The following is a 26,091-nucleotide window of genomic DNA, read 5'->3' as shown; positions in this document are numbered from 1 at the left end:
TGTGGGCTCGTGTCATTACACAGATCTTTAAATGAGTGTACAGCTAGCAATGAGTTGAGCATCACACAAGGACTGGTTAAGGCCAAGCATCAACAACATTTACACTAAAAGGTCTAAATTTATTGGAAATTTTCCTTTAAATCCACTCAAATTCATTAAGATTAAAAGAAATTACCTAAGATTTGTGTGAAAACTATTAAACCTTTTTCTACAGTTAAAAGAACCCCAGAAGTTCTTCAAATGTCCCCCAAATGTTTTAATGAAACTTCATCATAAAGCCTAGACATTCTGATCAAAATTCCCCAAACAATCCTTGTAAATTCCTGACAATTTTAAAGCAAATTTCCCCTAGCTTTTTAAATCAAATTCACCCTAAAAATCATGAATTCCTTTCCTGAAATTCAGTGAAAATGGCAGGAAAATCTGTCAAAAATCCATCAAATTCCAATGAAATTTCTTGAAAGTTTAGGGGACACCTCCTTCCTCCCAAATATAGTAACTTACCCAAAATTTTCTAAGCAAATTCCCCTAAATATCAGTGAAATTACCAGAAAATTTTATTGCAAATTCTCCCAACATTTCAGCAAACTACTTAGACATCAGTGGACATTTTGGACGATTATTTCTAAAATTAAAACAGCAGGGTTTTTTTTTTTTTATTGTTTGTGTTTTTTACCATATTGTAGGAAACCCAAAATGTCACGTCCTCATTTGTGCATGTAGGTTTTTGGAGTATAACCATCTTTACACACAGTTAGTGGTGCCACTGCTTGAAACAGACATTCACTCATTATGAGTGTTGCTATGTCCCTGGTCTAGGGGAACCTAGATATAACATAATATAGCTCAAGACTCCATCCACTCCCAAGAAAGCCAGTGGGGAAACTCTTCAAAAGTTAAACACAGGTTTATTTGCTTGGCGCAGAGCAAAAACCATAAAAACAAAAGATCACCCAATAACACAAAATTTCTAATACCCACACTTAAATACCAAACTGAGGTTTTCAAATCTTAGTTAATGAAAAGGGTTAACACACTCTAAGCAGCACACAAATTAAGTTTAACCAAAAGTTGGCTGCTATACCATTTTAAGCAATTAAACCCTGAAGTATAAAACTTGGAATGAAACAAAAAAAAAAACTTTTCCTTTAGCAGTTAAAGCCGGTATCGCTATGACTGGTTGTCAGAAACTCAAAGGTCACACAGTAAAGTTTTGCTACTACTGCCTAGATACTCACTACCTAGTCACAAGTGTACACAATACAGAAAGCTGCAAATCAGAAGTTGCTTTGTTGGCAGTGGCTGGAGTAGAGAGGGAGAGCAGGCTGCAGCAGCAGGTATTTGTAGCCTTTCTGGAGTCACTCAGGTGGCAGCAATCTCTGCAGCAGCCAATCATCTTCAGCACCAGGACCTGCAGCAATCTCTGTAGCAGCCAGTCATCTTCAGCACCATGACCTGCAGCAATCTCTGCAGCAGCCAATCATCTTCAGCACCAGGACCTAATCACATTCACCCACTCAAACCTAACACAGACACATTCACTGAGACAGCCACACTCCTTGACAGCCACACCCACCACTCACACACAGCAGGAGAGGAGGCAAAGCTGCATTCACAATAAACACAACCAAACATATGACCCAGGGTCATTACAGTGTATGAATATTAAAAACATGCACTCATTAGACATCAGAATTTGTCATAATGGTAATCAAAGCATTACCACAGCTTTTTTCAAGTATCCCGTATTATTACCCAACCATAGTCAGTGATCCCGCCGCGTTTTTCCTAACTGTTTTTTTTCTTCGTTGTCCCGCTCAGCAGACCCTCCCAGGAAGCGTGTGGATTCGCCCATGCTTAGTCGTCACGGTAAGAGGAGACCAGAGAGGAAGTCCATGGAGGTGCTGAGCGTCACAGAGGGCGGGTCTCCTGTTCCTGTACGGCGAGCCATCGACATGGCAACGCACGGTCAGAGGTGAGTAATGCAGACCAGCACGTGTGTTCATGAGCATGGATAAACATGTCTGACACACGTAGGCTAATGGTGATCTGCTGTTGTTTAAAGTGTTCCTATGATGTTTGTTATCAGTGTTGGTCCGTGATGTATTTAACCTCAGAGGAGTGAGGGGAGGAAAAGAAGCAGTTTCTCTCTCAGATTGATATCCCACACACTGTCTGTTTGCCCTCAGCACAACCTCTGCTCAATTCTTCACCTCGCTGAGCTCCGTCAGCTCCGCTGTGAGTCCGTCCTCTGCTGTAAATCCTCCTCTCCTTCACAGATCTGAGGTTAAATACATCACATCCTTCTCTCTCTGTCGCTTTAAGATGTTCAGTAAATATCACACAAGACCTGGCTTTATCTCCTGTTTCAGCCGCCCTGCCAGAGGCTAACAATGTGCTCTTAGCTCTGGTGGAGAATCAGAAAAACTGACACATGTGCATGAACAGGAGTGTCAGGTTTGTGCGTTATATGTGTGAAGTGTGCATGGAGCATGCAGTCAGAGAGGACAAGAAGCATCCCGGATTAAGAGGCTATGAGGCCGGAGTTTATTCTGCAAGTTGGTGCATAAAGTGGCTGCTGATGTTTGGATTGTTGAACGAACAGCATGAAGGAGAAGAATATACTATTCATTATGTTTGAAAGGAGCCCGAAAGTAGCCTTAACAGCCTGAATACATCACTTAAAGGGATATTTCAGTGTTTTTCTTACTTGTGTTGAGTAAGGTAATTGATGATAGTAGTGCCATTAGCCTCCAGGGATTTCAGGGAGTGTTGCCCCTTCATACCGGACTACTTGGAGAATCTAGGCTGTACAGCACTACAGATTGGTACAGTTGTCCCATGTAATTTAGTGACTTTAAAGTAAAAATGGGCCAGAAAATAATGTTGGCTAAATCCAACATTTTCGATGCGTGCCATTTTAAACCCAGGAAGCCTCTGTGTTTGGAACTATTTTGCAATGCTCTCTTCGGCTAGCAGCTACATGCTCTTCAGCCTCAGCGTATCTGCTCAGCTGTTTTGGTCTGCAGGCTTTTACAGAGATGACAACAACAAACTGATCTAAACCTTAGTAATTTCAGCTCTTTTCTCCACTTAAACAACTAACAGATAGTTTTCAGAAGAAAAACATAATGTGCCAACTGTTGCTCGCCTAGTTATCACCTATTAGAAGAATAAAGTGACAGGTATGAACTCACATGAATAATAGTTTTCCACTTAGCTCTTGTGGTCAGACGTGGTTTCTCCAGTTTATCCCCTGAAAGATAAGGAAGGTCAGAAAAACACCAGCTTTCAGTAAGGCAGGGAACTCAGGATAGGGAGTGATGCAGGTTGAAGACATCTGTGAGCCACAATCCTCAATCAGAAATGTCCTGAAGAAGTTGTGGATGTGGGGCTGACAGTTTGCCCACCTACACCAGCAGGTAACTCTAGGGATGGGTATCGTTTGGGTTTTTTCTGATACGAGTGCCTAGACGTACCTGAATTTTTACTTTTGAGACCAAACATGTACTGCAAGTCAGAAGGAGAATTAAATCTGAGTATGAAATATCTTTTTAAGATGCCAGTTGAACATGGAATAAGAAAAGGAAACACGTGTAACCCAACACATAAATCTTACATATTCCATAAGGCATTTCTTGCCTTTCATTTGGGGTGGTTGAGGGTTGCATTGTTGATGCATTGGCACTGGTACCATGTCGGTGCAGGATTTGGATACTCATGAGGTAAATCAGGATTTCTCCTGCTAACCGATCTCCACTAAGGCCCCGCCCACACAGAGATGAAAACAATATATTGCCAATTTGTTTTGAAAAAGTTTCCCATAAAGACGGGATTGTTTCAGGAAATATCTGCGTAAGCATGGAACCACTGAAAACACTGTGGTGCATATGCCAAGCCTGGACGTGGCATTGTACTGCTGCCACGGAAATGTACCAAAAGACACAAGAAGATCACAGAAAACTGATGCAAACTTTATTCTAGTTGCCCTTCTGGTTGTTCTCCACGTTGGATTTAAGAACATATGGTTTATGTGTTTTGGGGTGATGGTAAAGGAGCATCAGATTTTACTGTAAAAGCCATAACAAGCTCAGTAGCTTCTGTAGCATGAACACAACCCTGTATTCTGACATTGATGTTTTGGTCGGACCCACGCAGGCTTCTGAAGAGAGATACGCTGTGTGTGACGTAATCGTTTCAAGAAAGATGCTGTTAGCCGTCCACTGGGACCAGTTTTCAAAAAGTATCGTTTACAGTCACCCAAAACGCCGTTTCTGTGTGGATGAAATGCCAATACGACAAAAAACTTTGGCGTATACTCCTGAATTCGTCTCCGTGTGGACGGGCCTAAAGCTCCTCTCCTCTTGCTCCCTTCCTGCTGAGTCTCCATCTACTGAAGCTGTTCTTTGTGTACACTGTGTCATAAAAGCATCAGTAAACGGCGTTTCATTGTCACTCAAGTTGAATTTTAGTTTCGCTTTTGCTTAGGTTGTTGTTTCCTCTGACAACACCCAAAGAGCTGTTTAGATACACTGAGGCGTTTATCTGAAGTTTTGCAAAATAGTGGCAAACACAGAGGTTTTCTGGGTGAAAAATGACACTCTTCAAAACTTTTTGGTATAGCATACAATTGAGCCAGTGTTGTTCTTTGGCCCTTTTTTAACTGACTAAATTGCAGGGAGCAGCTGTACCCATCTGAAGTGCTGTATAGCCTAGCTTCTCCAAGCGTGTCATGTTTAAAGGGGAAAAGAACACTGAGATCTCTGGAGGCAACTACAATCAACAAATACCTTATAAAACCTTACTCAGAAATACTGAAATATCCCTTTAATATTCAAGATTACTGTACACAGATAAGACAGCGCCTAAACCTCCATTAGACAGAGGTCCTGTTTATCCAAGATGTCACAAGAGCAACCCAGGTTTCCACAGAACCTGGAAAACAGCTGACAAATTCCCAGTCATGGAAATCATGACTCCATAGCACGTCTAGACTGGATGACATTAGGGAAATTTACAACTCTAGTAAACAAAACAAAAAAGTAAGAAACATAATGATAAACAGAGACTGGAGTTATAAGTCGGCAATAATAATGACTTTTATTAGTTTAAGATTTTCAGGCATGGATTCCAGACCGCTCTAAGAAAAACTAACAAAACAAAGTTTAGAATAGAATAAATAAAAAATACAAGAAAAAAAGCATAAAAAGCATTTTTATTGAAAATTTAGATTTAAATTAGGTTGCATAAACCGATATTGTAAGATACCTATATTAACAGAATGAAGCTATGCACCTGGAAGATTTGTGACCATTAAAAAGTTAATAGCTGCACATTTTTGTATCAGACTTTCACAGACAGGAACATTTTGGTTCATGGCATGATGCATTCCTGTCATCCCAGCTAAAATAATACTGAAAATGTCCCAGAAATGTCCAGAAAACCCTTGTTATTGATATGTTTTGTGCATCTTGCATGCCAAACCCTAATTTATCTTTTATTGATGAAGCACTTTAAAGAAGGAATCGCGGTGCAAGATGCATGATTTTCTCTGTGTACACTGATTTGCTTGTTTTCTTTCCACTCTCCACTCGCCCAGTTGTGTGGGTTTCTTTCCTAGTCAGTCTGTCAAAGTCACTGACCCCTATTAAATGTTTTTCAGCATTCTTGTCAACAAGCAAACACATTGTTTATCACCGTCTTCTTAAACCATTACAGCTGACCTCTAAGGCTTATATTTGACTTGACTTTATTTTGATATAACACCACCATTAAGCTAAAACAGCTCAGATTAAAAGGGAAAGTGGTCTTCAGGGTTACAGCAGAGACAGGAAAGATCCTTCTCTCTCTCTCTTCTCTCTCTGGTACAAACAAACTAAAGAAGTTGTTCTTGAGGATTATTTATTTTCCTGTTTTCTAATAATTCACTGCCACTCTTCTTTAACACAGTGGCTAAACTGTTTTACAATTATGATCCGTCCAAGAATGGGAGTAGCTTGAGTCATCAATCAGGAAGGCCACTTTTAACAGCTTTTCTCCCTTATTTTTTAAAACAATAATCGTGGTTGAGTACCTGATGGAGTGCAGTTTTTTTTAACTTTATTTTGGGGCTTTTTTACCTTTATTGGAAGGATGGGACAGTGGATGGAAACAAGGATGATTGAGTGGGAAATGACTTACTAGAGCCACAGGCCGGACTTGGACTGCCTGCGTACATTGTTTTTACTCAGTGTTTTATCCTTGTTTTGATTGAGAGCGCCCTAGTGGCTTAATTTATATACACTCCTGTGAATCTGTGTGTATTTACCAATTATTTAAACCAGTGGTTCTCAACTGGTGGGTCAGGACCCAAAAGTGGGTTGCGGAGCAGTCTTCAGTGGGTTGCGACTAGGTTCCTGCAAAACAAATTATGGCAAAAGTCCTTAAGTCCTTATTGGAATGCATCAATACCTTTTATTTCACCCTGTTTTACTGTGAAACTGGGTAAATTTAAATGTTGATCAATATTTCCACTAATTTATCTCCCTTCTTGCAATAAAAGGCTACTTTTCCCATGATAATGAAGTAATTTAACATTTTCTCTGGAAAAATGGCCAAACTTGACACATAATGATGGGGAAAGAGGGTATAAAATTTGACAGTTTTGAGAACCACTGATTTAAACCTCTAAGAAGGCCTTTAAGAGGTGAGTCAGAGCATCTTAAAATGTAGAAGTAAACTGATTTTTATCAACGAAACAGGATTATTTTTACACATCTGAGCCTCTGGTAGCTGCTTTGATCACAGGTCTAATCACAGGAGAAGGTTGATTTTTAGTGCATGAGTTTCTAAATTATAAAAGATTATCTTTATTATTTATCTTTTCTTAATTTCACATTTTGCCTAATTGTTTTACAACTGGCCACTCCTTTATAAAACTTACAAGGCAGAGGTGCATCTTAATCTGCTCCAACATCTTTCATAAACTTCATCTTCATCAAAAGTGAGCGAGAGAGTCATTTCACTTTAACTTTATCTGAGGTTCACGTCCGGGCAGAAGAGAGGAAGTGAAATCAGCATGAAACTTTGGATCTGTAGTGAACCTGAGGCTCAGACAGCAGTTAACACTCTCGTGGAGATGTCCAGTTAGAGAGAACTTAATGAGCGCTTGCTGAGACAACTTTAGAAGCAAATGGTAAAGGATTAAGGCTGCTGATTCTGCTACTGCTACTACGTTGTACATTTTCAACAGGATCTTCATCTGAAGTGTTTGTTTTGACCCATATAAAACTAAGGGCCCTATCATACAACTACTGCAAAGCATCTTTGCATGCAGCTCAGGTGTCATTCCTCTTTCCCCTGATGGAGATGTTTTTATGCTGAGTACTGAAATTGTTCAAATTACAGATGAACTTGCACTATCATTAGAGCTTTGGTGTCTTTGTCTCAAAACAAGTGGGTCAGGAGCAGAGCTGAGGATTTCTGTCTTGAAGACAGTGAAAATGCACTAGACGCCCTAAACCTGGTCTAAAGTCTATGATGCATTGTGTTCCTGGGTTTTAAAGGTTGTATTAAAAAGTACACAACCTCTACTGAGCTTGCTCCACACAAATAGGATCTTCACTGTCTTCACAGTTTAATGTGCATTTTCTGATATGTTTGACTAAAGTTTAACATGTGACAGAATGTTGTGAGACAGAACGATTTTGTTTCTTTTCTTGTGTGTTTACAAGATCTCCTCTGAGAGTGCACCATGAAGGGCTGGCTGGAGTTAAATTTAAGAATAAAACTAAAGTTCACAGTATAAATACCAACACACCAGCCTGCAGGCACACCTTAAGATCCTATTTCTATTCATGTTTGTTTACAAGCTTTCCTCTTTGAGTGCAGTCTAAAAAGCAGACTGGAGTTCAGTCTAAGGCCAGCCACACTCTACAGGATTTTAAGCCTGATTTTAGGCAAGATTTGACCCCCCCGACGATTGTGGGGGCGTATACCGACTGGAGCCTCGTCGCAAATGATTATTTGTCTGAGTAGTCTGCATGTGTGGTGTAAACTCAATTAATTTACTGCTCCAAATCACGTCGTAGCCTCCCAGACCCTGAATCGTAACTATCAAACATGTTTGATAGTTATGATTCTAGGTCGTAGTGCCGCTGACGGATTACCCACAACAACCAATGAGAGCAAGCAGACAGAGTAGCGTCACCAGACGGATCATATGTACTTTCCCCGTTCACAACCATAAACACAACGGTACCTTAATTCCAGCCAGGATTTCATCCTAGGTCCTTCCCTTGTTTTATGATTTTTGCTTCACCTGTAACGCATGCCAGGACACTTTGTTGTGGAGAGATAGCAAGACGGTATCGACAGACATCCGTGTTTTTTTTTGTTTTGTTTTGTTTTTTATGAAGTCACGTGATCATGCAAGGTCGTAGGCAGGTCGGCAGGTGTGTGATCTCCAATGATCTGACAATCTGTCTGAGCTGTCTAGTTTGTGCATTCAGGGGATTAAGGATGAAAAATCTTTGGAAATTGTCCTGAAGTCTGTGGTCTCCCACGGTTTTAAAATCGTTTCAGATTTTAAGAAAATCGTCTAGTGTGTGGCCGGCCTAAGAATGAAACTAAAATTCACAGTGTAAATACCAATGCACCAGCCTGCAGGCGCACCTAGATGTTAAAGGGAATGAGAGCTGAAAGGGATTATCCGTGATTTTACATCCAAAACACACCTCTGTGTAGTGCATCCACTTAATCCCTCCTCTTTGCTCTCTGTACCTGGGTTTGCACTAGGATTGTGCACCATCAAGATGGCAAAATGTAGACTGATATGCCCCATATCACTTTAAACCACTATGCCGTCAAAGGGTTTGATGTGTTCTTTCATTTCACTAATGGTAAACACTCCATCAGATCTTCTTACAAACACAACATGAATATTCACTGGTCTTCTTTTCTCCTCTGTACACCATCTCCATATTTATACTGTGAGGTTTTTATGCACAGCTGTTATCTCACACATTCCTGAGGTGTTCTCCTGTTTACAAATGTTGTACTCTTTATTTCTTCTCTGGGTTCATCATTTATGCATCAGGACATATCTGTTGTTTGTGGAAACCTTGGTATTGAACCTGATTCCTGATTTCTTCAGATCAGGTTTAAAGAGCTGAAAAACCCTCAGACCTCACTCAGATAATAAACCTGAACGTTAGACTTTGTGAATAGGTTCCAGCAGGTGAAAACAGACAAATAATTTCTTTACAGTGAGGGAGCGAGTTGAATGTCCCGCTGACTGAAGCATGATCCATGAACGTGTCTCTCCTCCTGGTTTTTTGTCCTCTGGTCTCTCTGTCTGTGCATGATCTGATTTATGTTCCTCTTCCTTTCTCAGTGATTTATTTTGTTCATGTTAAAGTGATAAGTTTGTATTAAGTTCTGTTTGTGCATTTTGCATGCTCTTCTTTAGGATTCCCCTTAATGTGACTGCCTTTCTGTCTGTCTCTTGGTTTTCTGTCTGCCCCCTTTTAGCAAATCTGTTTTCAGTAAAAGCTTGGATATCACAAACGCTAACTGCAGCAAGGAAGAAAGGTATCTGTCGGCTCCGATCGTCGAAATTCCTCCGTCTGTGTGCCGTGTCACATCCATGTTGTCCCTTCTTTTTCACCATCCATTCGCCAAGTTTCTCACTACCTTTAGTTCTTTACATGTCACCTCTACTAATTCATCTTTCTTTAATCTAGAGTAGTTGTTCTAGAAATACTTCACATTCCAAACATACAAAAGCTACAAATTTATGGAGAAATTTAACAAATAAGTTTATCTTTTATTCTGAGTGATGTGTGCCAAATTGGAGATGATATTCTGACTTAATGAAAGACTTAAAAATCTGTGAACTTCTGAAATCTGGGGCCCTAAAAATCTAAATGTAAAGCTATGAGCATGTTAGATCAACTAAATGCAACATAAAGTATAAGGTTGGGCCCTCAACCCAACAAAGTTGTAAAAGTTGTTATTCAACTAATTAGGCCCTCATATTATTTCTACAGTATTGCTACCTAGCTTTTATCCTTTTGGTTTCAGACAGATTACAGTTTTTTTCTAATGGGACTCACTTTTTTAACCAGGCCCAGGCGGTTCAGACGGGAGCTTTGCAAGATGGATTCGCCAGTGAGAAACACGGAAACGGGCGTATCCATCTGCTTTGCAAGGTCATAAAACCAGGACTAAACCTATCAACAGCTGTCAAAGCTAACACAGGCTGGTTTTAGGCTGTATTCACACTGCAAGCCTTTATAATCACCTCAGTTCTTTCAATATATGTTTAATTTATTCACCAGTGTTAAGTTTGTTAACAAGAACGATGAAAAAAAAGTTCTTTAACAACCTTTTTTTCTTGAGGACAAAAACAGGGTGAGGATGGGCTAAAAATAGATTATTGATGATAAAAACTCAGATGAAAAATAGATTATTTTTTGTTACAGAGACTAAAATGTACATGCCGGACTGACAGACATTCAGATTCTGTGATATTTCTTAACTCTGTGTTTAAGAAAGCAGGGGGAGCAATGAGCCTGGGTGTGTGAAGCAGTGTTAGGAGCAGAGAGGAGCTGATACAGTCATGGACGAAAGTATTGGCACCCCTGGAATTTTTCAAGAAAATACACCATTTCTCCCAGAAATTGTTGCAATTACAAATGTTTTTGGTAAACACATAATTATGTATACACATAATTTTACACAAAACTCAACAAATGGGCAAGACAAAATTATTGGCACTCTTTTAAAACTGTGGGTAAATCATTTTATTTCTAGCATGTGATGCTCATTTAAACTCTCTGTGGCAGTAACAGGTGCTGGCAATCTAGAAATCACACCTGAAGCCAGTTAGAATGTATAAAAGTTGACTCAGCCTTTGTGTTGTGTGCCTGTGTGTGTCACACCAAGCATGGAAAAGAAAAAGAAGGGCAGAGAATTGTCTGATGACTTAAGAAGCAAAATTTCAAGGTTTCAAGACCATCTCCAGAGATCCTGAAATTCTTTTGTCCACTGTGCATAATATAATCAAGAAGTTTATAACCATGGCACCGTGGCTGATCTCCCTGGACGTGGACTGAAGAGAAAAATTGACAAAAGAATGCAACGCAGGATAGTTGGAATGGTGGATAAACATCCTCAGTCAACTTCCACACAAATTCAGGCTGTCCTGCAGACTCAGGGTGCAAAAGTGTCAGCTGGGGACCATACGTGGTCATCTGAGTGAGATGAAGTGCTATGGCAGGAGACCGAGGAGAACCCCACTGCTGACAAAGAGACATAAAAAAGCCGGACTGGAGTTTGTAAAAATGTACCTGAGTAAGCCTCAATCCTTCTGGTAGGACATTTTGAGGACAGATGAGACTAAGGTAGAGCTTTTGGAAAAGCACGTCATTCTACTGTTTACAGAAAACGGAATGAGGCCAACAAAGAAAAGAACACAGTACCTGCAGTCAAACATGGTGGAGGTTCAAAGATGTTTTGGGCTTGTTTTGCTGCCTCTGGCACTGGGTGCCTTGACTGTGTGCAAGGAATCATGAAATCTGGAGACTATCAAAAGATTTTGGGCTGCAATGTAGGGCCGAGTGTCAGAAAGTTGGGTCTGCGTCAGAGGTCATAGGTGTTCCAGCAGGACAACGACCTAAACATACCTCAAAAAGCACCAAGAAATGGTTGGAGACAAAGAGCTGGAGAGTTCTGAAGTGGCCAGCAATGAGTCCAGATCTAAATCCCATTGAACACCTATGGAGAGATCTCAGAACTGCTGTTGCAAGAGGCACCCTTCAAATCTGAGAGACCTGGAGCAGTTTGCAAAAGAAGAGTGGTCCAAAATTCCAGTTGAGAGGTGTAAGAAGCTTGTTGACGGTTACAGGAAGAGATTGGTTTGTTATTTTTTTTCCAAGGGTGTGCAACCAAATATTAAGTTGAGGGTGCCAACAATTTTGTCTGGCCCATTTTTTTGAGTTTTGTGTAAAATTATGTCAATTTTGTCGTTTTTCTTCAGATTTTTTGTGTTGCTTCCGTGCACATAAAGGCAATAAACACATGTATACCAAAACATTTGTAATTGCAACAATTTCTGGTAGAAATGATGTATTTTCTTGAAAAATTCCAGGGGTGCCAATACTTTCGTCCATTACTGTAGTTAGAATAAACATGTAGCTCTTCTCTGTATTCTAGTGAGAGTCTTTACAAGAAATTAAACTAAAATGCAGCCAGCCTACCTTTAAAATCGGTGAAAATCTCCACCACCACCACGAGTGGCATGTACACCCCCACCACGTCCCCTCATCAGCATTCACCGATTACTCCCACCCCAGCCACGGTGAGGAAAAGCATTGGCTTCAGTATGTGCTGCTTGTGGACTCTCACAGTGCACAGAGTAACTGTGGCTTCGATGCACCAGCAGTCTCGGTCTCACCGGACGACTGAACGTGTGTGTCAGAGGGGTGAATATTCCACTATTCCTCCCGGCATTGTGAGTATTCTCGCTACAATTCGTTCTCTTTCTCTCTTTTACGCACCGACTACAACCACTTCTACCATTTCCTCGTTTCCTCGACCGGCAGTGCGTCTTCAAACTCTCTCTCTCCAAGACTTTGAATAGAAACACACCCACAAATGCTGCTGGGATTGAAGTTGCTCATGTCTGCCATCTCCTGGTGTAAAGTAGTAACGACATTAGGCACCATATTTGCAGCAAGAGCCTGTTTTATTCAGCAATGTTGCTTGTCACAATTTTGCGACTTTGGCCCTTAAAGAGTTAATGAGTAGCATTATGAATAAAAATCAATGATCCTCATCCCAAAAGTCTGTTATCCAAAATAAGTCATTTTTATCATTTTATTTAAGACTAAGCCATTAATTGTACAACATAAGCATTTATCTAATTTCTACAATTTGGCCTAATTTTTAAGAGAGAAAATATGATGTGACTTAAAGTTAAGACTCACATGTAAGCACTTTTTAAAACTGTTTTTAAATGTTTTCAGAGTTTTCGTCAACTAAAACTATGAAGACTGAACAGGACTAAAATGTGACTACAACTGTAACTATTTATGTCTACAGACTAGAACGAAGACTAAATCTAAAAACGGCTGCCAAATAAACACTGCTATTCACATTATTTTTTAATGTGACTCTTGTCAAACATCTCGGCTCACTTCAGTGGATTAATGATATGAAAATTAACCCAATCAGGTTAAAAAAGATCAGATTTTACTGTGAACTGTGCTTTTAATACAATCAAAAAGATGTAGCTGTGCAGTTTTCCACTCTGAGCATGTCAGTGATAAAACAAACAATTTTTCCGAAACAAAATTGGCGTAATTACTCACAAGGTTCTTTTGCATCCATATAAGCTCAATTTGTTGCTGCTGGCTTAATCAATCAACCAGAGCTACATCTACACTATTCTTGTACGTTTTATTTATAAGATGTTAAGTAACCAAAGAAAGCAGGGATTCACAAAACGCAGAGAAGTCCCTGCAAACAAATCTGCAGTAGTATCTAAGTTTGGTGGCTTCATCCGGTGATTTAAATCCATCATTTGTTCAAACTGCGTCATTGATCACATAAATGTCATTTCTTGTGTTTTTACTGTGAGGAAGAAGAAGCAGAGGATCGTCTCAGTGAAATCAGAAAAATAGCACACTCTCCTCTCCTCTCTCTCCTCCTCCTGTCAGCCCTCGAGGGCAGAGAGAATTTTTAGGTCAACTTCTCTGTTCCAGTCTCTCTCTCCTTTCCACCCATCTCCATTGTCAGTGTGTGTTTGTGTGTATGTGGGGGGGTTGATATTTGTCTGTGTTGGTATAGAGGGGTCATTTTCATCACTCCTACCATCTCAGGCCTCACTGTGTGCCTAACCTTGCGTTGGTTAACCAGTTTTTTGATGTATTCTCAGCCTGGGTGGAGATAAGCATAAATACATGCAGATGAAACACAAACAGAAGATGAAAACGAGGCTTTCCCTGCGTCTGAATAACCCTTTATCTCCCTCATCATCTAATTGAGGAGATCCATGAAACGAAGGTTGCCGCTGCACACATCAGCGGTGCTGAACTGTGAATTAATTTTCAGATTTCAAAGGCGAGGCAGCTCCGGTTTCCTGGTGGTGGAGCGAATGGTGTCACAGTTAATGAGCTGCATGTTAATAGAGGCTCCGATCTGAAGGGTGACACCGCGGAGAGGCTCCTCACTGTCATTAATGGAGCGTTTCTGTGCTCAAACACTAACTCAGCACTTTATCAACATCAGTGAACACAGCAGACACAGAAACACAGAATCTGATCCGAAACAAATAGAGGAAACAGACAGATCAGATAAAAACTAATGTGGACAGTTGAGGTGTTTTGGACGAGCAATTCCCCTAATCTGTCAGCTTTTTTCCCTCTTTGCATCCAGAATGAAGGATAGATGTGTTGAATTATTATCATTTCTTACTCAAAACTCCTTAAAGACCTGAAAGAAGGTTCATGTTCAATGGTAACTCTGTCCAGGCTCAGCACTTACATTAAAACCCACTTTATGGTCAATTTTACACATAAAAAGCCTGTAAGTGCATGAATTACAGCTGTAATAATGATCTAAGAGCAGTTTAAAAGGGCAGTTTCCTTACTTCCTTACTCATGAAGGCAGCCAGCATAATTGTGCTAACTGAGATGGGATTAGGGTTTGAAATTAATGTTTCAAAATCTTTAAATGGCATTGTTAATCTCCTGTATCGTGCATCCTAGCTAAGCTAAGAGAAACATCTGGATACTACTCACTTGATTCTGCAGTAACATTAGATCAGGATATTTCTGCTCATTTGAAATTCTCAATGAACTTCAAAAACTCACAGACAGCTCAGTAGACAAGTCAAATGTCATCTGCAACTTTTCATATCAAACAGTCCCCTTTCTTACCATTCACTTTAGCCATTTTCAGTCGCCTTTTGATTCATATCATATCCCTTTTTTGCGATTAAGCCATTGTTGTCATACTCAAGATGGTCCTGACCTCCTTCCAAAATAAAAGTAGGTTTTTGTCAGAACAGGAAGTGTAGCACCCTTAGCTTAGGAAAGCCTTAACTGCAAAATAAAAGCAAAAAAAGAACAATTTATTGAGACAATTTCTTAGCTTATTTGTTAACCTTAACTGGGAGACTTAACAGAACTAAACATGAAGTCCTGAAAAGTGTAAATGCTGTGGCCTTAAGCAGGGATCACTGGACCTCAGTGAGTCATTTTGTACATGCACTCTTGCATATTTCTCAATGAATAACTGTTAAAAACATTGTTTTCAGTCTGAGCTACTTTGTCAAGAAACACAAGATTTGCAGTTAACATAGAAGAGACAAATGATCAAACAATCATACTCAAATTAAATACAATTTATCTGGTTAAAATTACTTAAGTAGAAATAAAAGTACTGCTCTATCAATCTACTCAAGTAAGAGTAAAAAGAGAGTCATTTAAAGTTTATTTAAAGTACTGAGGAGGTAATTTTGATACTATAGGGTTATGTACAGTGAAATATTATCTTACCGTAATGTGCAATAACAACCAAGAATATGAATATCCAACCAGGTTTTTTTTTTTTTTTTTTATGTATAAGGTGTGACTTAAAATGCAACAGCTGTTTTGGGATAAAATGTAGAAAAATTCTCCTCATGTGCTACGTGTGTTGCGGATGTCAAACTACTGGCCATTTTCTTATTGTTGGCAAAAAGCTTTAACCCCCTCATTTTGCCTTTTAGCAGTTATCTTTTTACTCTGTACTTGATGCTTTTTGAAATTTAATGAAGTACAATACTTCCCCAAAAACTTGAGTTAAAGTAGCAATTAAAAATAAAACTTATAGTGCACAAGACAGCAACTCAATTAAAATAATTGAGTAACTGTAATGACTCTGAGTTACTCTCCACTCCTGGTGGTTAGAAAAATATTTCTTTATTAGCAGTTATTAATTTACACTTATTGGCATTATGTATATTTGGCAGTGTGGCTGTTCTGGAATCCCCCTGTCCTTCCACAAACCTATGTGGAAAGCATTATGCAGGGAAAATGCACACTCCTGCCTTTCCGTGCCCATAAGGAAAGCCTGGGACAGGGAGAGAAGCAGCAAAAAAACAGCTCAGAGCAGGCATCAATGACAATAGAATGACAGAATTATGATCAGTGAGGAGCTGGGGTGGAGGAGGGTTGCATAGGGCAGCCTGCAGAGAAAGCAGCAGAGAGAAGCCAAGCTAGAGCCATTTAAATAAGGCAGCATGAGTGCAATTAGCCAATAGTGAGCTTAGAGCGAATCCACTGGCTGTCAGCTGATGAGGGCTTGCTAGAGATCAGCTGATCTCAGATATATGGCAGCACTTGACTACATTCACTGCCTAAACTAATGCTGCAAGCTCATTATTTGCCAGAATAAGCCATCTCCTACCTCTAAATCATGGTTTCAGACCAAACTGGTGCAGCAGTGCAACACTAATTTTAAAAAAAGAATAATATAAATATCAACATTATAAAATACATCCCTCTGACCTCATTGGAATTATAGAGAAGCATGCATTGTCAATGAACTTTAAATCAAAATTTAGCAATTAACCACTCTTAATTTATTTATTCATGCCAGTACACATTTTAATGAATGGTTGAATAACTCAAAGAAAATTACGTGTAGTCATGAAGAGAATCAAGACAGTGCAGTGAATATGTTTTCAGCAAATGAAGAGCTAATTTCCAAACTCTTACCCTCTTAGAATTAAATTTGGGGCCTGAGTTTTTGCATATTTTGGAGTCTTAATGTCTTACAAATATAGAACAGAATTACTCAAGTAAATGGTTAAAAAGCAAACATTACTAAAGTTGCTGCAACTCAATAACAGCAAGAATCCAATTACCTCCTTTAAAAGTTCTTGTTTTGCCACTTAGAGCCTTCATTTCTTATTTAAAGCACTAAATTCGTCTGTTATTAGCTGTTTTTACACTAGAAACAGATTTCTAAATTAAGGAGAGCTAAATAAGGAAACTATAAAGACAAAATAAGCAAACATATCAAAACAGTGAAGCTGTCTTTCTGTGCTATTTAACTTAAATTTAATGTGGACTGTTTTATAGGGATAATTTTCACTGGTCCATTTTTACATTCATTTAAAGAGAGAAAAAACAATGCCCCTTTAACAAAGAGCCTCGTATAATGATCAATAATTGTGACAATGGTGAAAATTATAAAAGCAGAGACAAAATTGCTGCAATTACTGCTGAGCACATTAATGGGTTCAACATTAAAATTGTATAACAGCACTTTAAACAGCAGCAACACAGCTGCAGAAGGTAATTTAACGCCAGTGATGTCAGCCCCCCTTTACATGTGTGTATGCGAGTGTGTAATGACTGTGTGTGTGTTCAAGGATGTTTAATTATGATTTACTGTTTTCATTTTTCCCTTCCTACAAAGCCAAATTGTCTCTGGGCAATTATTCCCGGCGTCTTCAAAGACGTGTGTTTATGTGTGTGAGGGTTGGTCAAGAGGAGAGCGACGCCATTTGTGCAAAAGGGAAAAAAGAAGGAGGGAGAAATGGAAAGTTAATGACACGTAGATGAAAAATGGAAAAGCTTATAAAGAGAGGAGACACCGTGCTAATGAATTTTGCAGTTGTGTGTTTGCGTGCATGTTAATATGCATGTGTATGTGTGGAGAATAATGCTGACATGTCTGAGCTATTCTTAGATCCTGTATCCAGGATGCTGCTCATTGTGAGTTTTAGTTAATGCAGAGAAAAAAACTTTCCACTGTGCACTAGTTTCAAGCATCTTTACAAACTGTGCACACAGAAGGCTGCAACACCCTCTGTTCACACTAGAGCTTAATGATTGAACACATTTTCATCATCATTGTAATAAAAACCACAATAAACACTGGCTGAGACAGGGGAGATGAACAAATAAATGTCAAGTACTAAGAGTTTGTGTAAAAATGAACATCACCTCTGATATTTGGGATTATTTATGGTTCAAGGAAGACAAAAAGACGTTCTGTGGGACTCAGCAGACAGCTGTAACTACTTCCAAATAAAGGACAGACCTCTGTCATCACCTACAACACATTTGTAAAGACCTAAACAAACCCTAAACTAAAAAACACAAGGCCAGTAATTTAATTGTCTATCAAATATCCAACAATGTCTAGAACAAAGGTCAATTTCTCCATTTTTTTTTGTATAACTCCACCTGTCAGAGAAGAAACACAGGCAAGCAACTGTTATGTTGGTGAAGACGCTCGGTGTTGCTATTTACGTATGATTAATTTACATTTGAACATCACTGATATCTTACTTCGTCTCCTCGCATTCCTGTGTGCCTTCTGTGTTTGCACACAGCCCTGCAGTTGTATGCCCATAGATGGGCATAAAGGGCGTTTCGTTATTCTAATTAGGAGAAATGTGCACATACCTCCAGCTTATGAGCACATAGGATTAGAACACAGGTGTGCACAAGTCAGCAAAAGGAACCTGTCCTAAATCCTACATGGGGTTCTCTAAGAAGCTGTCTTAAAGGAATAGTTCGGTATTTTTGAGTTAGGATGTAAAAGGTTCTTATCCGTAGCAGTGGCATTAGCCTCCAGGGATTTCAGTGAGCGTTGCCCCAAGGAAAGGGGGTAATATGGTAAAACCATATACCGGGGGATATTAAAAAATAGCCATGGTATTGCTTTACTTACCGTCATGAAGACAGCGCTGGGTAATGAGTGCACGTTTATAATAAATGCCTTCAGAGTTTATGTCAGCAGCACCACAGAAGTGAAGACACTTAAATGGATGACAGAACTCCTGTTAATGATGTCGTGCCAATTTGGCAAATGAGGAACGGGCACAAACATACAGCCGTATAGAACTCATGTGCCATAGCCTGGCAGTGTATAAACGCTGGCACAGTGCTGTATGGTTTCGTGATATGGTCTTCTTTAAAGTCAAATGATTAAAATTATACCATAATGTGATCCACAACAACGTAAGTTTGAAAATACTTGAATTTTTCCTTTTAACTCCTTGGTCCCAAAGAGATGAGAGAAGAAGTCTGCGCAAACAAAAAATGCTGAGTCATTAATGTTTATTGTATTTAATACATATAAAGATCTTTAAGTTTTAATTTCCAATTAGTTTTTAGTATTTTGTCTTTTTTGTCCCATAACTTTTTTAAAACTCCAGTGATATTACAGTCACACATATGTTGTTAAAGCCCAGGTTGTCCTGAAGAAAGGGATGTTTAGAGCTTGACTGTGCACCACAGAGTTGATGTTTTACAAGCTTTTTAATACAAAAAGTCACAAAACTCAGTATAATTCGAGCTCTTACAGAAATGCTGAAGTTAATCTTTTATTAAATGATGGGAAAACACAATGGAGAAGAGAAATCATCCTAACTTTCAGTTCAACTTTAGATATAAGATATATCTGCGTCTGGGTTTTACTGTTGGGTGAATCAAATGTCTATTTGTATAGAAAAAGAACGTAACAGTGGAGGAGCTGGTAGAAACTAGGAACATTTGAGGATTAAAGCTGATAAAAAGATGGATGTTCAGCTGAAGGACGAAGTGATAATGAGTTTTAAAAACTACAGAGAAAAGAGACGTGAGTACGAGTTTCCTTAGAGATCTGTCCTCGACTGAGTCACTCTCTCTGTTTTAGATTAAATCTCCTTCAGATTTTACAACTCTGCACAGGATTGTGTGTGTACCTGTTGTGTGTTTTCGTAGTTTGTATTATCAGTGTGTATTAACCAGTGTGTATTATCAGTGTGTATTAACCAGTGTGTATTATCAGTGTGTATTATCTGTGTGTATTAACCAGTGTGTATTATCAGTGTGTATTAACCAGTGTGTATTATCAGTGTGTATTAATTGTTCTGTATTAATCAGTGTGTTTCCTCCAGTGATGCATCCATTGATCTCAGTGTTTTTGTGTCTCCAGGTCACGGTCGATCAGCGGAGCCTCCTCCGGTCTGTCCACCAGTCCTCTCAGCAGCCCCAGGGTAAGTGTCTGTCCAGGTTTCCCACAATGCACCTGGCCACAGCTGGAATGTCATTTGGCTCACACACAGATGTTCACTCACTTCATCAGCAGCTCATAAACATCAACGTGGACTTCATCCTGAGCCGGTGTGACATACAGAACAGCCTGAATAAAACCATTAAAGACCCCAAACTCTGAGCTGATCAGCAGTTTTACATTCCCCCCCAGTCAGCCAATCCTAGAGAAAGACTGAAATACTTCACCAACATAATGCAGATGCAGTCAAGAGGATAATAATGAGGCGGTGAACAGGCTGCGCAGAAATCCTCAGGAAAGCTGAGTAAAGTCAGAGTAAATGTATTCGGAAGGAAAAAGTGGAAAGAAGGAAACAAATATGCAAACAAGACAAGTAGATACATTAAACTGAGGCATTTAAGCACTCCATAACTCAGTCTAAAGATATGTGTGTTCATTTAGGGTCAAGACTGCTTGTTTTGTCAGGATCATGCAGGGTTTAGTATTAGCATCAATTCAAAAACTGTCCAAGGCTGATGTGATGCTTGGTTGATATAGAGAATGGTATATTTAGGGATAGGGGATTATCATTTAGTGCTTACATTTGGTGTAAAAAAAAAAAAAAAAACTCTTACGTAGGACACAAATTTCTTGATAATTGTGCTTATTTTGGGTCACATTCTCCTTTTCTGACCAATGCAAAACAGTTGCACCAACTCTATCAGAAAAATCTGATTTGATATTTTCATGTCAGCTTCTGTTCGTCCTCTTGTTAAAGTTGTGATATGACTGAAGTGTTCGCTGGGGCTGTCCTGTAAGTCACACAGTTTTGTGAGAAGTTAGAAATAGACCCATCAGAGACTAAACATTGTACTGACTAGAGCTGCAGATTTAATCTCAGTCAGGAATATAATCTAATACAGTCACAGGATCACTGAAGAGTCCTTCCAAAACAGGAGCCATGTTTACACTGAAATGATCATCTTGTCAGAAAATTTCTATGCTCAGTAACATTTTGATACCAACCGCTGTGCACACGATTCCACAAAAACAACTAAAATCACTGTAGTGTTCCTGCCAGGCCTGTAGTTTATGGTGTGACTGTAATAAAGCCACACATGCATGTGCACAGGCTCCTCCTTCTGCAGAGTGGTGATGTATAAAAGCACAACAAATGTTTACCATTTATTGGATTTAATTGTGTAAACATGGCAAAACAGAGAGGTTATCTTCATCTGCAGCTTCATGAGCAGCTCTTCTGTTTCCGTAAAGCTTTGCATTTTTTCAAGCTAACACTCGGCAAGGACGCACGCTGAGCACCATCAAACATCCACTCAAAGGCTCACGGAAAGTTTGACTTTATCACTAATGTCATTGTTTTAATCCTCAAGGTGCAGAGTGTTCTCATTCTGTGTTCTTTTGTTTGATTCTGTTCTGTTTAAAAAGTCATGAAGGAAAGTCAGCAAGCCTCATGCAAGAACGTTTTCTCTGACTTCTCTTTCTTTGGATTTATTAAACTCTCTAAACTATGAAAACTTTTCTTCAACCTTGTCCTCATATCTCTGCGTGATGAACGCCTCCTGTGCATTAAGATTGTGTTTGTGAAAATTTAAGGTCTAAACTGTCGTTAAAGGATTCTGTCTTTTAAATCCTTTAAATATTTCTAAAGAGTAAAAAGCAGAAATTCACGAATTGATGTTTAAAATCAGGCAATAAAAGCAAAACAAAGACAGCAGAGTTTGTAGTTCCAGTAAAAGACACAAAAAAGCAAGTATTTTTACAGACACTTGGTTTTTGTCATTTCTAAGCCATTCTGTGCAGGAAATACAAAATTTATTATTATATTAAATACAATTATGTTAAACTTAATCTCTAAAAAATACACTGAATAACAAATCATGTTGCAATCAGGGACTACGCTGCTTGTCAGCTTGTTTCTTAAATTTCAGACATTTAATGATTTAAAAGTCTTTATCCGATAAAAGGAGAAAACCAATGCACTGATAACAACATGGATGTTACATCAGATGTTTTTACGTCAGGGTGGGATAAAATAAAATACTTTAAACTACAATCTGATGAGTCTGCTGCTCTTTTTTGGAATAAAATGCTTTTGAGCTATGTGAATAGCTAAATCTTATCCAACTTTATTTAATTTAAAGATAATTCTGACTAAAGTGAAAACCTTACCTGAGACAATACTTGCTGGTTATAGTATTTAATTTCCAAATCCCCAACCTGAAACAATGGTGTCAGGTCTGAGAACAGACTGGACCAATCAGGTTCATATGGGGAGAAGCAGGCGGCAGATACAGGTCGGGTTTAGTTGTACTAGAAATCAGTATGGCTGCCACAGGTGTGGCAATTAGCTCGGATCTAGCTTCAGTATAGTGGCCGCTTTATGAGAACTGGACCTTTGTAAGAACAAGCGCAAAAACTACACTAAAAGTTTTTCATGACATTAAAGATGTTTTTGCTCCTTCCCAGACCTGATTGAGTTTGCATTAGTTACGGACTGGGTTTGGTTGTACTGGAAGCTGATTTAAAAACTATCTATATCTGTTTTGTTTCGGAAAAGTTTTCTGTAAATACGGCATCATCTCAAGAAATGTCAGCTAAGGCTTAATGATTTGGGAAAATAATCTAATTGCAATTGCGATTTGAAATGCTTAAGCTCCTCATCTTGTGTATTTTCCAACTAACACAAGTAATAAATCATTCTGTATTACAACCAACACAATATTAGACTAAACAAGGGCTGAACACTTTTGAAAAAATACCTAGTCATGACTATTTTGAATCATATTGCAAACTGGATATGTATTGTTGTATTGTTATTCTCATATTTAATAAGAAAAAAGTAAATGAAGAAGGATTTTTCGTAGACCATTCTTAAAAGAGGCACTTGAGTGATTGCATAATAATGTAATGCATAACATCTCTGCCACAAAAAAAGTTTTAAACTGGTAATTGAAAATTGCAGCAGGCCATAAGGGAATTTAATCTACTTTTTGATTAATTGCCCAGCCCTAATGTCAGGGTAAGCATGACACCATTCAAAACGACTGTAAACGCGGTAGTTTACATGTCCTGCATGTAAGTGGAGCTGAATACACCATAAACAGAGAAGGAGATTATGGAGCAAGCGCACCCAAAACTTTCTCCTGGCCAACTTTTGGTTGCACTCCACTGTGGATCTAGTAGCATGACGTATGCTGTTCTCTGTTATATGTTGCTCACTGTGGTAGTAGAGGAAGAGAAGACACAAACACAATCATGAAACCTGCCATATATATGTTGTTGGCTGGGCTCGGGAATGCAGGTTAAGAAGGCTATGATTTAATAGTTTCAGGAAAGATGCGCTTGGTTGTCTTCGGAGACGAAGCGGTTGGCGTATACAGATGTGTTCACTCTGTGACCCGGTTTCAAAAAGTTGCATTTTCTGGCCCCAAAACGCCAGATACAATCAAATACTTTTGCTGATCCTCAACTCGTCTCTGTTTGGACGTCCCCTTAAACGACTGCCACCGGTGAAACTGTTAGCTTGGATGTAGCTTTAGCGACCGCTTTTCTGTTTGTTTTTAAAATCATATCTGGATTGCATTTCTTTTCAAAGAAGGAGCAAAGAACCACACTGACAGCAAAATGTTTTTTACTAGTTTAGATTTATATCAGAAATAAATATGTTTACAGCCTGGTTCACAGCATGTTTTTAGCCCGAATAGTTAATGCCTTTAGGGGCACATGCTGTTGAGGGGGTGATTTTTTTTTTTTAATGATAACTTGATTCATCCATTTCAGTTTAAATAAGGAAACTGAGTTATGCATAATTACAGGCCTGTCTGATATAAGTGAATCCCAGCAGTGCGTAGCTGTTTGTCAGGAGGCTTAAGACCCACCTCCTTGTCTTTTACTTTAAAGTCAGTATGGCTGCCTCTGCGAATTGGCCTCAAAAAAACCCTTCAGTGACCAAATGGTTGATGTCACTCAGACTTAGACCAATATTTTCTACAGTGTATGATTTGTGCATGCTGGCAGTGAAATCTTGGACAGAGTTGGATGTCTTACAGACACCAGAAAAGGCCCTTTCTGCAGCACTTGCAGTGGAAATTAAGGGCTACGCACAACAAATTTGATCCAAAATGGTTTAAAGCAACCATCTCTCTAAAAATTCTCTCACTGTGAAAGCCCCCAGCAAAATCTCAAATGTTAGCAAGTAAATTAGTCTGCCACTGCAGCAGCCAAACTTGACTTGTTAAATGTCTGAAAAACAAGACACTCTGACTCATTTAGTACATCTTATTCTAAGAAACTTAAGATCGGCTTGTTACATTTACAGAATTTTTCACTCATTCTGAGCAATTTAGCCTTATTTTGGGCTTTAGCATATTATTATTATTATTATCATCATCATTATTATTATTATATAACATATAAGGCTCATAATAGGTTTAGTGAGATATTGTTACACGAAATCTGACAAATTCACTAAAAAAGATTTTCTCAATTCAAAAGCTCATAAGATGCCTTTGTGTGTTTCTTGCATGAGGTCCAAAGCTGTTATTTTAAAAAAGAGTAAAATATGTGATGTTGAGTTTGTGAATCCGATATAAACACTGTCACAGAACCACACAAACACTGGCCCCCAGTCCATCCACATAACATGGGTATTTCACTTCATATAAAGCAGCTTCACTCACTTTGAGCACTGATCTGAGATCAGATCACCTCAGGCTCTCTGAGATTTTTTCTCCAAGCTCTGCTGCTCTGCGTCCATCTGTGGACCGGCACATTTCTGACTGTCTGATCGGTGATCTGCTCATTCATTCCACAGCATCGTGCATCAGCACTCTGCATGCACTCAGGCTGCTTTCCCAGGCGGAGGGCGAAGCTAAAGCTGTTAGCTGGGTCACTTGCTGGTAATTAGGGATGCACCGCAGAATCGGACAGAAATCATAAATATGATCTCTCTTTTAATATGATCATTAAAAGAACGTGCATCTGATGGTTTTCTGTTGCTCTATAATATGTTTTTGAACAACACTCAGGCTGAAACCATTCAAACATTTCAATGATGTTATTAGAAAATCAAAACCAAGAAGGAGAGCATACACTGTGCACCAATAAAAACCTTTCAAATTTTTTTTTTAGACTCACTGACTCACTCTAAATTAAGTCCCTCTTCTACATCACCCCTGTATGTTACAGTAAATGATCACAGACTGAGAAGTCAGAGCTTTTGTGTTGTGTTATACATATCAGTATTTAAATAGACCAGTTTGGAGTAGATGTTCTGTTTATATGACAGCAGTTGTCTATGTATAATGGTGGCAGAAGCAAGCCAGATCCCTGGTGTAAGAGAAAAAATCTCCTAATGTGCCATTAGAGTTTGAAATATGTACCAAAAAAAAGCACCATTATCCCTGTTTCTTTGGGAAACCACCACCAAAGATGGCCTTTATAGCATAACACTGGTTTTGTGCGATTGGTCTTACATATATGGATCAATTTATGGAGTTTTTGTCTAACCCAGCTATAAAAGGTGCATTTTAGTGTCATTATTTGACTTGCTAATGACAGCTCAGATCTTGTACATCTGTCCTGTATGTTCATGCTTTTGGCTCTGCAGTGAGTCAGCCCTTAATACAAAAAAACACCTGGCAAATCTCTGCATTCAGTATCCTGGACATGATTGCAAAGTACAGCTAACTACACAATATCTAGCATAAGTAAAGCATAATAAAATACCTAACCCTTCATATATGAATTGTTTTATGTTAATTTCACGTCAGCACAGTCATAAATGTTTTATTCATGCATTGTTGAAGCATAAGTTATAAGCATAGTAACAGATATTGCAGACTAAGTGCATGGCAGTTATGTGACAGCAGTTTCACTGTTTGATTTTCCTTTTAGTGGCCGTCAGACTCCTTGCATGAGCGCTACGTCTCATGATATATGCATCTCACATACACAGAATCCAAAAAACATAGAAGGCTCACCTATTTTAACCCCAAGCTGTGCATGTCTCTCAGCCAAATAGACAGGAAAACGACAATGAGCTATATTTAC

The 26,091-nt window shown here is 38.9% G+C and overlaps 1 protein-coding gene across 1 annotated transcript in view; it reads left to right on the top strand.

The window, feature by feature from the left end:
• Positions 1-26,091, top strand: part of LOC121511637 (serine/threonine-protein kinase BRSK2-like) — a 117,638-nt gene that overhangs the window by 61,945 nt on the left and 29,602 nt on the right. The window contains exons 12-13 of the mRNA XM_041790390.1: positions 1,822-1,975; positions 19,963-20,023. Coding sequence (XP_041646324.1) covers positions 1,822-1,975; positions 19,963-20,023 — 215 coding nt within the window. The remainder of the gene's footprint in view (positions 1-1,821; positions 1,976-19,962; positions 20,024-26,091) is intronic.

The sequence above is a fragment of the Cheilinus undulatus genome, linkage group 1 (assembly GCF_018320785.1).
Source record: "Cheilinus undulatus linkage group 1, ASM1832078v1, whole genome shotgun sequence".
NCBI lineage: Eukaryota > Metazoa > Chordata > Actinopteri > Labriformes > Labridae > Cheilinus > Cheilinus undulatus.
This window is presented reverse-complemented; position numbering and strand designations above follow the sequence as displayed.